The 14,628-nt window shown below is 50.5% G+C and overlaps 1 protein-coding gene across 1 annotated transcript in view; it reads right to left on the bottom strand.

Moving 5' to 3' along the window:
• Positions 1-14,628, bottom strand: part of HS3ST1 (heparan sulfate-glucosamine 3-sulfotransferase 1) — a 29,801-nt gene that overhangs the window by 2,016 nt on the left and 13,157 nt on the right. Inside the window, exon 2 of the mRNA XM_040494412.1 lies at positions 5-197. Coding sequence (XP_040350346.1) covers positions 5-100 — 96 coding nt within the window. The 5' untranslated portion in view covers positions 101-197. The remainder of the gene's footprint in view (positions 1-4; positions 198-14,628) is intronic.

Here is a 14,628-nt window from a genome sequence, read left to right as displayed (position 1 = left end):
CGGCGGCGGCGGCGGCGGCGGCGGGGCGGGAGGGCACGGGCTGCAGCTGGGCCACCAGGAGCACGGCGCCCAGGAGCAGCGCCGCTGTGCTGGACACCATGGTGGCTTCACTGGGCCGGGCGCCGCTGGGTCATGAAGCGCTGCCGCGGGGAGAACCTCCCGATCAGTGACACATGGGTGTCGCGGGCCGCCAGTTACTAGGAAACAAAGGGGGGAGATGTTAACCCCAAACGCACACAGGCCTTCGTGGAGCTGCCAATGCCATGTGATCCCGGGCAAGGCGGTCACCTCCCTGGGGCTCCCCCCCCTCCCCCCGCCCCGTTTCTTTACCCCCTAAGGCAGGGCCGGTGGCAAACACTTCCTGTCTAAGGGGCCGGATGGGAAAGGTTTTCCGTTTTGCGGGACACAGGCTGGACGACGGCCCCAGGTATGCCCGTTTGGCTCCAGAGGCCACAGACAATTTACAGAGGAATGGGTGTGGCTGTGCCCCAATGAAACTTCATTCACGGATGCTGGAATCTGAATGTCATTATCATTTTCATGCATCACTTTTGAGTTTCTCAACAACTGTTTTCTACAATCTGTATGCTCAGCTCTCTGCACAGACACGGGGACAGATTTGGCCCTGCGGTCAGAGCTTGCCCAGCCTCTGCTGTAAAGGAAAGGGCCGGAAAGGTCTTTTGGACCTCAGCAAACATCAGTGAAATACCTCCTACCTGCCAGCCCCAGGCAGTGGAGCTGGTGATATAAAAGCAGACGCTATTCCTGACCCTTGCCACCCCCCAGGGGCTCCTGATCTAATAGGGCAGGTGAACCTGTATGGAAGACTGAATGATTAGATCTATTTTTTTTTTTAGGGTTTATTTTTGAGAAAGAGAGCAGGGCAAGGGCAGAACGAGAGAGGGAGAGAATCCCAACCAGGCTCTGTGCCGACAGCAGAGGCCTGGTACAGAGCTCGAACTCCCAAACGCCAATATCATGACCTGAGCCGGACGCTCAACCGACTGAGCCACCCGGGTGCCCCGACTAGTCCCGATTCTTTTACGCCTCCTCTCTCTGCATCCAGCCTTTCCATGTGGTGGGGTGTGCTCCCCGACGATTTGATTTGGGTTTGGCCAACGGCCCGTGAGCGGAAATGACAACGTGCCGGTGGCCAGCCTAGGCCTTGAGAAGCTTTGCGTGTTGGCACTTGCCCTCTTGCTACTTCGGCCACGACCACGAGAAGAATGCGCCCCGGCCAGCCGCTGGGCCCCAGAGGATGATGGGAGACACGTGTAGCAGGGCCCCCACACCAGTGCACCGTGCACAGCACAGCCATCCTGGCTCGAGTGACAATGCATCACCGTGGCCGTAAGCCACTGACTTGTGGGGTGGTTGGTACCGCAGCATAAATTTGGCAGAGGCTCATTGGCATGACCTGGCTGCAGGCGTCAGTGCTGGATGTGCTCCGATTATAGTTTGCGCAAGGCAGCGTGTGGACACAGGTCCGCTCATTTTGCCTGAAACGACTGGGGACGGCTTCCCGGGAGAGGAAGTGTTTGAAGCGAGCCCAGAGGGACAGACAGGTAGGCCGGCTGCAAAGAGCAAAACTGCTTCCTGTGTGCAAGGCCATTCTGCTCATCAAGTGGTTTTACGGTCGCTCAGTTGATTGGCACCTTGACCCGACAGTTACAAGGTGGGAAGGAACAGCAGGTACCAAGAGGAGTCTTAGCCAAGGACACAAGAATTTAGTCCGCTGCAAAATTCATAGCCCCCATTCAAAACTCTGAACGCAGGGCCCTCTTTGCACAAACTGCCTGCCTTCTCTTCACCTGAGATTAATGACACTGAGGCACTGAAGTCCCATAAGTACACAGCCACTGCTGGGCGAAATGGCAAGGGGTTCCCCAAAACAAGAGGACTCATGTCCATGTTTCAGGGAGCTGATAAACAACAATCATCAAGAGGCATCTGGCCATCTTCCAGGAAGAGGGCATTGGAAGCTCTTGTCTGAACACAGTTAAGGAAGGGTTAGTGACAGGCCTGCCTGGGGGACTACGGGGATTATAGAGCCAGTAAAAGTGTTCTCCACCGAAAGGGTCCACATCTTCTTTATGCCAGGTTTAAAATCCACTTTAATAGTTTAACACTGTGTCCAGAATGGATAAATGAAGAATTTTTATGGTCTTCTATTTTTATAATCAAACCTATCGAATTCCCTGCCTCAGAGATCAACTCTATTAACTGCTTTGAAAAATGTATATTAAAATGTATTAACTTCAAAAAGCAATTAAAAACTGGAAACGTTTAGGGGCGCCTGGTGGCTCAGTCGGTTAAGCATCTGACTTCGGCTCAGGTCAAGATCTCACGGTCTGTGAGTTCGAGCCCCGCATCAGGCTCTGTGTAACAGCTCAGAGCCAGAAGCCTGTTTCAGATTCTGTGTCTCCCTCTCTCTCTTCCCCTCTCATGGCTCTGTCTGCCTCTCTCTCTCTCAAAAATAAACAAACATTAAAAACTGGAAATGTTTAGAGAATCACAGAGCACTTGAGAGGGAACCTTCAAGATCAGTTGACCTAATTATTTAGGGGGGAAAAAGCGAGAGACAAAAAAACGTTTAAGGAGAGATGACCAGGCAAGATGTTGGTGCAGAATGTTCTACTGATTGAATGATATCAAGCGAATGGAAATTTTGCTCACTCAGTAAATGCTTTAGTACGTTTCAGTCAAATTTCATTTCCTTCTCAATGTGGGACTGACCCGTATATGGACGGGTCCCGCTGTGCTTGCCTTTTACGTGCCTGGGGTATACGTGTATGCCCACGCGTATGCATACTTGTATATGCTTGTACGTATATGCACGCGCTCACATGCGTGTGAGCCCGTGTGAGCCCATGTGCAGGGGGTGAGGTAGGTGAAACGCAGGAGAGAGTAACTACTCCACACTAGATCGTTCCACTCTTGGTGATGAGTGCTGCTGACCCCATCCCACACCTCTGGATTCGGACTCAGGAAGCAACCACACACCCCAATCCTGCCACACCTAAGGGACAGAATCAGGGGCCAGATCTGAAATTCAGATTTTCTAAGTATTCACGCTTTTCTTTCGCTATTATGAGGCATCCTGCTTAGTACAGTGCACATCTGAGTTGTTTTTTTTTTTTCCTAAAGGGGGAATTACCAACAGCAGAGGAGAAGCTAAATATGTGTGTGTGTGTGTGTGTGTGTGTGTGTGTATATATATATATGTGTGTGTATATATATATATATATATATGTATATATATATAACCTGGGCAGTTAGTAGTCTAAAAACTCCTCACTTCTACTTTAATACTTTCTAAAAATGTATTTACTTCTGTCTAAAGTCTTGTACATTCCAAAAATATTTGAGGTATATAGGAAAAAAAATTAGCTAAAGTCTCATACACGTATGCTATATATATAGAGGGAGAAAATCATGTATATGTATGAGCTATATACATATGTATAGCATGTATATGTATGGAACTTTAGCTAAGTGTGTAGATACACACACACACACACACACACATACATGCCATCTAAATACATATATAATATATTACACACACACAGTGGCCACTGTGAGACAACTTTCTCGTGTAGTAGTTTGGTAATTTGAACTCAGTGGCACAGCCAGAATTTCTGGGCCTTTAAGTAACACTCTCGGAAAAGAGAAGACCTTCCAGGTCAGGTGAACCTGTTAAGCGAGGACATCGGAGCCACACTGATCCTGACAACGGGACTGTGCACATCAGAGCACACGAGGGCCACAGGGAGGAGGCCCAAGATGGCTTGTCTAAGGTCACAGAGAAAATCAGGCCTAGACCTCATGGTTCCAGCATTCCAGTCCTGTTCTGTTTCAACAGCTATTGTTGCTGTCTCCCTAGCATGTGGCCTTAACAGGTAATAATGGTAAAGTCTTGGGCATCCTAAAGAGGAAGGGCCCTCAAAAATCTAGTCAACGGTGACAAAATCCCAGGCCACCTCCTCCAGAATCAGCTGACACACAGGGTAGGAACAGGACAGCATTAGGTCAAACTCATTTGTTCCCTTCAGTAGAGGAGTCGAAAGGAATCAGCCAGACTGTAGGGTCAGGAACCCTGTCTCTAGGTTGGATTTGTTCAAAGTGACTTAACCTGTCTTAGCCTCAGTTTCCCCATATGTAAAATGGTAATAACTGTACCCACCTGAAATGATTTCCTTGAGACTGAAATGAGGTGATCTGTATTAACAAGCCCTGTCCATTAGAAATATGAACGTGAGCCATGTATGCCCTCGTTCATTTATCAAACAAATCTCTAAATCTACTGAACGTATGCTACCTATCTGATATTTTAGTGAAGTTACGAGATTAACTTTCCGTTTTTACCAATACCGTCTCCCCTCCGTAATGCCAAACAGCACCTTCCCCTAGTAGCTGTGCAGGATATAGATCATAGAAATAAACGTAGAACACGCAGGTTTAACTACATTTCCAGAAAAATCCCATTATTTATAGGCAATCAAGCGGCGCTCATGAAGGTAACAGTCACCCCTCCTAAAGGTGGCAGGGACCATTTATTTAGACATCCCTGACAGTCCCATCTTGCTCTAGGACAAAGCATCTATTATTAGAGCTTTTATTGTAAGTGCTCAAATGACCCAGGAGCCACACTAAAATTTTAAACTTTCAGGAGCCACATTCAAAAACAGAAATATTTTTACGTTCTCCAAAACGCTATCACTTCAACACATAATTCCTATATAATACTAAGGGGATACTTTCCACCTCTTTTGTATGAAGTCTTCAGAATCTAGTGTGTGTCCACTTATTTACTCCTACAGCACGTCGCAAGGCCACACGTGACTGGTAGCAGCCCAGGTGGCCGCTCAGAGGTCCACAGCGCTGAGTAGGGCTGCAATTTAAGCGAAGAAAGTGCTCTCTGAAAGTCAGGGGGGGGGCCCCCCCCCCCCCATGCCCCACTCACGAAGTAGGAGGAAGGCAAGTTGGAACATTTAGGCAGCACAGAGATGAACTGATCATCCTCCCTCCAGAAGCGAACTAACGAATATTGAGCAAATGGAACCTTCTAGAAATGTGGAGCCCTGAGCTGGCATGGGCAGGGACAAGAATGCTTCACGGCACCTGGAACCCAGGCCACCTGCCTCGCCAAAAGCAATGACGGCAGCTCTCGTTTGCTGCTGAACAGACCCTGGGCTGGCATCGTCCCACACTGGGCCCCCGCGACGTTCACTGCAAATGTTCGCCAGAACTGATCTCACTGTAAGAAAGAGGATCAGAGAAGTTCGGTGGTTTGTCCAGAACGGTCGAGGCTGAATGAGGATCCAAACTCAGTGTGAGCAGGCAAAGCCAGGGATGTCGCTGTCCCTGTCACTCCCCGGCGATGCCTGGAGTGAGGGTACGAGTAGTTCCTGGCCCTGACGGAATGGAATGCTTCCCTGGTCCTGACGGAATGCTTCCCCGGTCCTGTTGAACGTTCGTGCCAGGTAACGACCCTTTGATGAGGGACAGGATTTCATGGAAGGATGAACAAAACAAACCCTCTCTTTCCTTTTGTAGATGGGTTAGAAGTTCCCAAAGAGAGATCCAGCCCCCTCTCTGTTCACTCCCCTTTATCAAGGACACAGTGATCAATCAAGCCCTGAGCTACGGAAATTTCAAAAGACGAGTCCTTCCCACCACCACCCCGAAGCTCCCTTGGGGGGGGGCCCCCCCCCCCCGTGAAGGTGCTGACCACCTGCCAGGGACGGGAGACACAGGGAGAGCCGACGGGATTTCTCAGAGGGAGGTCTCCTGGTACCTGAAATTAAATCCAAATTCCTTTCCAGGCCTGGGGATTCCCCCAGGATGGGAGCTGCCGGTCTGTCCCTCTGGCCTCAACCTGCTCCTTCAGGCCACACTCCCACCTCGCTGACCTTTCGGTTCCTGTGAACACTCTGAGCTCCCGCCAGCTCTGGGCACTGCCATTTGCCGCTCCCTCTTTCCAGGATGCTGGGTCCCAAGGCTTTCTGGGGCTGGTTCTTTCCTGCCAATTAGCTTTTATTTCAAACACCGGCTTTCCCTGCAACACGGGCCCACCTGCTCTCTTGTAACCATATTCTCTCCCATCACCCGGTTTCGTATTCCTCATGTACTAGCCCAACCTGGACATGCTTGTTTGTGGTCTGGTCTGCCCCTCCACCCGAGAATACCAATTTCAGAGCCCCCCATCGGTGTCCTGATGCTTTCTCTCTGCTGCCATCCCCCCAGGGCCTGGCACGATTTCTGTGCATGGTAGGTGCTAGAGACCTTATTTGCTAAATGAACATATCGACGGCAGTGCAAGGTTAAGCGAATGGCCCAAGGTACTGAGAAAGGCTTTTAATTCACTAGAAAGACAGACTGAACAGTTTGTCCGTGAAAAAGACTGTGTCAAACGGTAGTGAGGTTTTCAACCTGAGAGAGTCAGGCAGGAGCCAGGTATTGAGAGGGGGACTCAGGATTTCTCATGGTGACTGGACGAGATCACCTGAGAATCTAGAAAATATTTTAATTAAAAAAGGGGGGGGGGATGCAGCGAAATAACCCTTCGAAATATTTTAATTTTCTCCATAAGTCTTCTTATTACATAATTCACATCATGACCTAGATTTCAAATGTAATTAACTACAGTATATTCCCCGACTCCCACCACTGCAACGTATGTGTGGATAAAGTGGAATAACGAGAATATTCCACGAGAGGTAAGTTTAACGCGTCGGAAATAGTGCTGCCCATAAGCCCTCTGTCTGCCCTGTATCTTCCCAACCCCTCAACAGAAACTAGTGGTGCAGCTGGCACAGACCAGAAGCTTCTCTAGGATAACAGGGATTCTCGAAACAGTCAACCACAAGTGTTTTCAGGGATGTAGCAAAAGGGTTGGAAAGGAAGACATTTCTTACTTGGTGCCCACTGGGTGCCAGGTGGTGAGCACCAGTGTATAAATCATCTCTTCCGATACTCGCAGCAAAACTGAGCAGTGGTTATGCTAATTTTATGTGACTTCTCTGAAGCAACGAAAAGGTAACGTGCGGTAGTGTGAAAGCAAAGGCGCTGTTGCAATGGGGCAGATCCGGGCTGGTTTGCCTACAGCTCTCTGAACTCAAGTGTCCTTACCTGTCTGGGGCTCAAAATGCCATTCTGCAAAGTGGGTGCCATCTACTTCCATATGATGAAATCAAATCACCCGGGCCAAATATACAGCACGGGGGAGGCGTTCAACAAATGGGAGTGGCCTGCCTTTCTCCCTAGGACACGTATGGAAACACGCTATTCAGGTTAGAAGACCTTCTCAAGGTCACAGACGCCGGGGGTGTGGGAACTAACGCTCCGTGGGCCGTCTCTAAAGCCGGTTGTGCTTCTTTTCCTTTGACTTGGGAGGTCTCCCCATGGGCAGTGGGGAGTGCATTCGGGGCAGAGGGGAGAGCTTACATGGCAGCATAAGAAGAGTAGACAGGATGGGATCTATGCTACTACCAGACAAGAACAAGCATCCAAGAGTGCTGAGTGATTTAATCTTCTGGAATGTTGTGGCGCCTGGGGGGCTCAGTCGGTTAAGCGTCCGACTTCAGCTCGGGTCATGATCTCACAGTCCGTGAGTTCGAGCCCCGCGTCGGGCTCTGTGCTGACAGCTCGGAGCCTGGAGCCTGCTTCCCATTCTGTGTCTCCCTCTCTCTCTGCCCCTCCCCTGCTCATGCTCTGTCTCTCTCTGTCTCAAAAATAAATAAAAACATCAAAAATTAAAAAAAAAAATCTTCTGGAATGTACTGAAACCTCAGTAAGACAGTTTGAACAACAGAACTGTCATTTCTGCATTCAACCAAAGTTCCGGGCCATCAACAGTGAAGGTTTTTCGTTCATCTTTAGGAGTCAACAACGTCTTCACTTTCACCTTTAAGCAACTTCTTAAGGGCACATCGCGATGGTGTCGAATTTCCATCCTTGGCAGATCATCTTGGAAAGCAAGAAAGAGGAAGGAGATTCGGCTTGCGCCTGTCAGTCTATGAAAGGACAGTGATATCTCAAGACTTACATAAATATTTATTTTCTTGAAATTGCCTGCACATGACACTCTTCAACAAATGTTGACACTCACTTTTGTTCGGATTTACTTATGGTAATTGCTGAGAAGCCTACCTCACGTGGGGTGGAAAGGGTTCAAGGCAGAAAAGACCCAAGGTCAGTCCACATAATGTAAATAAGTTTCCGTGGGTCACATTTACTGTCTGGGGAAAGGAAGGGTCACTGGCCCCATTCTCCCCCGCGAAACACAAGAGGACTTTTCGAACACTGCCTCCTCCGGCCTTTCTACGCCTCCTAGCATCCACAGCAGCGCTGGGAGTTTCCATATTTACAAAAGGCTACCAGGATAATGCACAAAATTCTGCAGGAGTCAAGAAAGAAGCTATCTGGGCATTCTTCTCCAAACGAGACGAGGTATCAGGGTGGAAGGACCTTCGTGAGGAGCGGCCGGTGTGGGGTGAGTAGAGCATCCTTCCCAGGAGCCCTTGGTGCCCCACTGCAATTGCCTAGCACAGGGCTTTCCAAAGGCAGACGTGCCCACCGGTCCCCCGGAGATCTAGTTCCAAATGCGGACTCGAATGGAAGGGGTCTGAAGAGAGGCCCAAGAGTCTGTGTTTCTAACCAGCTCCCAGGGAAACCAGCCTGCCCACCCTCAGCCCTTTAGAACGGCAAGGACTCTGTGAGCTCCAAATGCTCATGCCCATTCAGGTTCAGATCCCGATTGCGCTGGCTTTGGGTGGGGGGGGGGGGGGGGGGCAATTTTCCTCTGGTGTTTGTTTCTTACTATTGTTGGGGCAGTTTGTTTTTAATACTGGGATTTTAACAACTGTGGCAGACGAACTAGAGAGGGATGGGTCCGGCCACAGAGGTAGAATTATCTGTAGAGCAGGGTGGAGGGGCCACGCTGGACTTAACAGAGGATTCAGAGCCAAAAACCCCGGCTCACATCTCTGCTCTGTGATTCCAAACCCCCAAGACAGCCCTGAAGCCTGGGAGCCTCAGATAGAAGGCACTGGCTCCATATACTGATTGCAAGGATTAAATCAAACACCCTACGTGGATGCCGAGGATGTTCCCATATTGCCTGGCCCATGGCAAGCCCTCGAATCATGGTAGCTATTCTGGTCCCTAAAAATAAAAAAAATAAAAAAAAAAAAAAAGGCGGCTGTGTGGTATAAATGGGATCTGGAGATGATAATTAGTCAAACGCATTTGTTCATGATCCAAAGTACTGCGGTGACTCAACCAGGCAGGGGCTCAAGGAAGAAAGGACAATGGCAGGTAGGAAGGCTCCAGCTCTCTGTGACTGAAGGGGTGTGGGGTGCAAATGCCCCCCTTGGTGGATCCCAAGCAGCCAGGTGAGTGCAGCGGTGAGGCCCCGGGGAGGGAAGAGGGAGGAAGAGACACTCAACATGTTTAATCTGCGTGGCTGTGCACAGAAGGCAGCAGTGACCTAAATAAATCCTTCATTAGAGGCAGAAACACACTGGCACAGGCAGTGCTTGGCAGAGCTCTGTGACAGGAGGGCGGACGGGGCCTCTCTTATTACTCGGTGCAGCTGAGTGGAAAAGGGGCCGTGCTAGCAGACAGAAGACGGGAGACAGGCCTCCTCGGCGTACCTGGGTGTGCGCAGCGTCAGGCCAGGGGGGACCCAACCTCCCGACAGGGGCCATCTGATTGGGGGGGGGCATGGCTGGGCCCCATAGGTGGGGACAGCCACGAATCCCTAACGCATCCCCAGAAAAGACACACAGGGCGTCCGCAGCCAAAGGGCCATCTGCCATCATCCTGTCCCACCCTTATCCCGGCAGAAGGGGTCGGTAGGGTAGGGGGAGCATGCGGACCCCAAGGTCAAGCACGCAGGGGGCTAAACTGAATTGGAAATCCAGGTCTCCCGACTCCTAACCCACTGGATCCCAGAGACATGGAAATCGAGGCTTGTCTCGTGCTGGGGCAGCGAACGTTAGAATAATTTGCTGCCGAAATACACACGAGCACAGCAAAGGACATCCTTCCCCTAGACGAGCAAGGCGGAGGGAGGATTTATCTCATTTCTTGAGCCAGCTTGTACGGACAGCGTCTCTGTCTCCCCTCAAAATCCCCACATTGAAGCCTTCAGCCACGATGGGATGGCATTTGGAGGTGGGGATTCTGGGAGAGAATGAGGTTTCGATGAGGTCATAAGGAAAAGGACCCAAGATGGGGATAGTGACAGGGTAAGAAGGGAGACCGGAGCGATCTCTCTGCCAAGTGAGGACACAGCCTGCAAGCCAGGAAGAGAGCTCTCCGCAGGGGCTGAGCCTGGGGACATCCTGGTCTTGAACTTGGCAGATGCCAGAACTGTGGAAACGTTTGTTGGTGTTTTAGCGGGTCGTGTATGGTACTTAGTTACAGCTGCCCAAGCCCACCGACACACAGCCCTTACCGGTAAAAGCAAAGACAAGTGGGCTTCCTGGGACCGCTGTGTATTTCCTGGGGTAACAGGTGACATCAAGGGACAAAGCTGGCTGGACAGTGGGGACCGCAGCCAGCACCCGTGGATGTGATCTGTCTTAAAGAGGCAGCAGCTGCCAAATCCCCGGATGCTGGAGAGGAAGGACCCGTGTGGCCTGATCTTTGAGGTTTCCAAGATTCAACTGTGAATATTTCCGTGAAGGCTCCTGATTTTCATGAACGTCACAAACAGATATTAGTTGTCAAGTGTGGTGAAGGTCGGGAGGTGGGGAGGCTGATGGGCGAGGCTGCGGAGACTGATGCCTGAGGTCCAGACTCTGCCCAGAGGTGATCACTTGGGCAAGGCACCCACAGTGTTGCTAAAATTGTCCTGAGTTACTGGGGATATAGAAAGAATCTAGCCGCTGTCCTCAAAGCACCCTGCAGAGGAGAAGACAAGCATGGAAGGGAAGTGATCACCACATTCAGTGTGAGCGTAGATGCAGCCACAGTCACACGACAGCCCAGAGGCAACGCTGAGCTGGAACGAAGGCAGCGACGGCCCGGTAGGAGCCCTCGGAAAAGGCAGCCAATGTCCAGGCACCATCTGGGAGGAGACCTGGGGTCCGTTTCTGCACTGGGGCTGCTTCGGAGGTGCAGCCTGTGGGACACGGTGGTAAGGCTGCCCCAGCCGGCAGGCGTGGGGTCCGGAGAGGCGGCAGGCTCAGGGATTTAGAAAGACGGGGAGGGGGAAAAGAGCCTTGGCAATGGAAGGCAGCATCAGGTCCTGAGCCTGAATCCCAGCAGCACCATTCACACGCTCCAAGTGGGGGCGGGTTAACGGAAAATCTTGGAAACCACCGTGCACGTTTGGCCCAAGCGTCCGTCTTTCCTGTTGAACGTGCCTGTTCTTGGTTTCACACGATCGTTTAAAACCAGACATTGAAGTGAGCACTTGGCATTGACAGGCACCGTGAAACTCACCAGCGGGTCAATGAGGAAGCCGGTCCTGCCTGAGAGGAGCTGAGGGGAAGCAGGCATGTGGACCATTAAAGCGGGGGGGCCGTGGCTGGTTTGGATTTTATATCGGCCGTATTTCCTCCTGTCCTGAATTAAAGTGCTGCTCTTCACGTGATGGCACCGACTAAAGCAACAGCTTGTAGTGTTTTCCCCCACCACACACATTCCCACACGTGACCGTGATTTCCTTCTACCCCTCGCTTGAAACAACTTGAAAAACACTATTCAAGTTGACTAATCCTCTACTCTGAAGCTTTGGGTTCTACGAAACGAGCCAGTATTTCATCTGCCTCTGACGGAAGCATTACGTTCTGTATAAGGAGTTTACTTAAACTGGGAGTTCCTATCTTATTTTCTCTCTCCCGGAGTGCCCCTGAATGCAACCAGAACACCTAGACCCTGCCCTTGACCCAACCGTCTCTGTGATCTCTTGTTATCTCTTGTTTCAGTATCTCCAGATGAAACATCCTACTACACGTTAAGTTAAATCTATCACCACCCTGATGATTCTCTCTGAACGTTGATGCCAAAATGATTTCTATTTTATACTCTTAACACAGTATTTACTTGTTAGGTCTTAAAGTATTTGAAACAAGCGGGCATCAACAAGGGGAGGACATTCAGAGATCATCGCGATGGGGGATTCTGGTGGTTCAGAGAGCGGGTTTGAGTCCTGGCTCATCCCTGACTCCCACTGGGTGACCGACAGCGAGTGATGTGGCTGTGTGTGCCTCATGTCCTCCCCTGAAATGTTGGGGTGGTGAGAGCGCCCACTCTGCAGATTGCCATGAGGACGAAAGGGCACGTTACTACATGAAGTGTAGCTTGTGTGTTCGTGTGTGTGCGCACCTGTGTGACAGCTCCAATGAGGAACTGAACTTTCAAGACTTCCTGCTACTATCACACGCCTTCAAGGCCATTAACGCATTAATGAAGGCAACCCACACCTTGAGGCCCTGCAACCTGCTAGCCCATAGGATGCTTCCGCGACAGGAGTCTCGACAGGCATCGAAACAACAAAACTGACGGACCCCACGCTGCCTTTCGACTTTGACAACCACCTTCACTTCCCCCACCAACTGGTCTGAACATGCAGACTGGGCTTTGGACTCCAGACTGGCACCCAACTTAAACCAGCAGGCTCATTAGCATCCAATGTACCCCGGAGAAGGAATAGGTTTGACAAGGAACAATAGTTCAAATTAAATGAGGCTTGAAGATCGTGCTGAGATTCCTGGTTTGGCTTTCCATCATTTGTCTTCAAATGCTGAGAGTCATAAAGACTAAGACACTGAATAATGTTGAGTCACTAAACCGGATTCCAAGAGGATTGCCTCTCACCATTACTATCTTCCTTCTTCCCTCAGACACAACCCAGGAGCCTAGGTCGTCCACTCAGGACACAGATGCCAGGCCTCCTGCGTGCTGGTCCTCTCGCCGGCATTGCCCAGGGACACGGGAAGATGTGTCCTCTCAGCCCCAAGGGGGCTCACTGTGTAGGGGGCAAGACAGGGAGACAAGCACTTCTAGCCCGATGAGATGTAGGAGGCTATGGGAGGGACACTATTTTAGCAACTTAAAAACCATCCAAGAAGAGGGTAGTTTGGGACATGCTTCATGGAAAACACCCCTGAGAAATATTCCGAGGTCTGGTGAGGACAAAAACCAAGTTCAATGCTTTTTTTTTTCTTTTTTCTTTTGTTGAGAGGGAGAGAGAATGGAAACGGGAGGGGCAGAGGGTGAGGCAGAGAGAATCTCAAGCAGGTTTCATGCTGAGTATGGAGTGTGAGACAGCTCTTGATCGCTTGATCTCACCACCCTGGGACCAAGACCCGAGCCAGACTCAAGAGTCAGATGCTTAACCGACTGAGCCACCCAGACACCCTCAAGTTCAATGCTTTTAACTGAAGTTCAGTGTAAAGCAATAACAAGAAAATAGAGAAATGAATGCAGGGGTGAGGGAAGATCAAAGGGAAGATCAAAGCAAGGGAGTTCAGATCTAACAGGATTTAGACCCTGCCTTAGGTATTTGCCCGTGGAAAAGTCACTTTCCTCTCTGGGCCTCAGTTTCCCCACCCAAAGACAGAAATCTTTTCTTATCATCTTGAGTGGCTACAAGAATTAAATGAGAGGGGCGCCTGGATGGCTCAGGCGGTTAAGGGTCCGACTCTGGATCAGGTCATGATCTCGTGGTTCGTGGGTTCCAGCCCCGCGTCGGGCTCTGTGCTGACAGCCCGGAGCCTGGAGCCTACTTCCGATTCTGTGTCTCCTGCTCTCTCTGCCCCTCCCCTGCTTGCACTCTGTCTCTCTCACTCTCTCGAAAACCAATAAACATGAACAACAACAAAAAATTTTTTTTGAAGAATTACATGAGGTATTGCAGGGGAAAACAACAACAAAGCAACCCTGGCCCACCTGTACAGGACAGGTGGATCCTTCCTACACAATACTATTTGCTCAGTCAACGGTGCTTGATGACATCGGCCTGCAGAGAAGCACGAAGGAACGATAATCACAACAATTTAGGTTTTATAACAACGGGTCTGCTTACATAACTGTCACAAGTAATGAGAGAACCGCACCCGTCCCAAAGTTGGCAATAAGAAAAAAGCACTCTTGGGTGCAAACAAGAAATTCTGCTGTGTTGATAGCCAGGCAGAGAGATACAGATGACAAGAAAAAAGCAGAATCAAAAGCCTAAAGTGGCTCTTAATCTAATGTTTTTAAAGGACAGCCATTATGAGATAATTAGCCTTCGTGCCATCTTTAGCGAAGGACCATAAAGCACCATTCAAGTAAGAAAAGGCAGCAGGTGAAGCCAATTCTCAACACATGGGGTCGTGGAAATCAGCGGGGCCCGGTGGCCTGTGTCACCGGGATCCTCACGAATGGCTCCCTGCCAACCCGCAACCCTTCTGCCACTTTTGCTGAAATTGACGGTGAAGGAGGGGTAGCTGGGGATCAGCAACGGAGAAGGAGTAGCTGGGGATCAGCCGCGGAGAAGGGGTCGCTGGGGATCAGCAGCCAGCAAGGCAGCCCCCCCCCCCCCAAGACGGAAAGTGTAAAGAGGTCCCCGGACCAAGGCTGGGCGAGGCTAGGGAGGCTCGTGTGCACACAGCTGTTACCGGAGCTCTA

Source organism: Herpailurus yagouaroundi, unplaced genomic scaffold (genome assembly GCF_014898765.1).
Source record: "Herpailurus yagouaroundi ecotype Mexico unplaced genomic scaffold, PumYag 28, whole genome shotgun sequence".
NCBI classification, from domain to species: domain Eukaryota; kingdom Metazoa; phylum Chordata; class Mammalia; order Carnivora; family Felidae; genus Herpailurus; species Herpailurus yagouaroundi.
The sequence above is the reverse complement of the archived record's forward strand: the minus strand, read 5'-3'. Positions and strand labels throughout refer to the sequence as shown.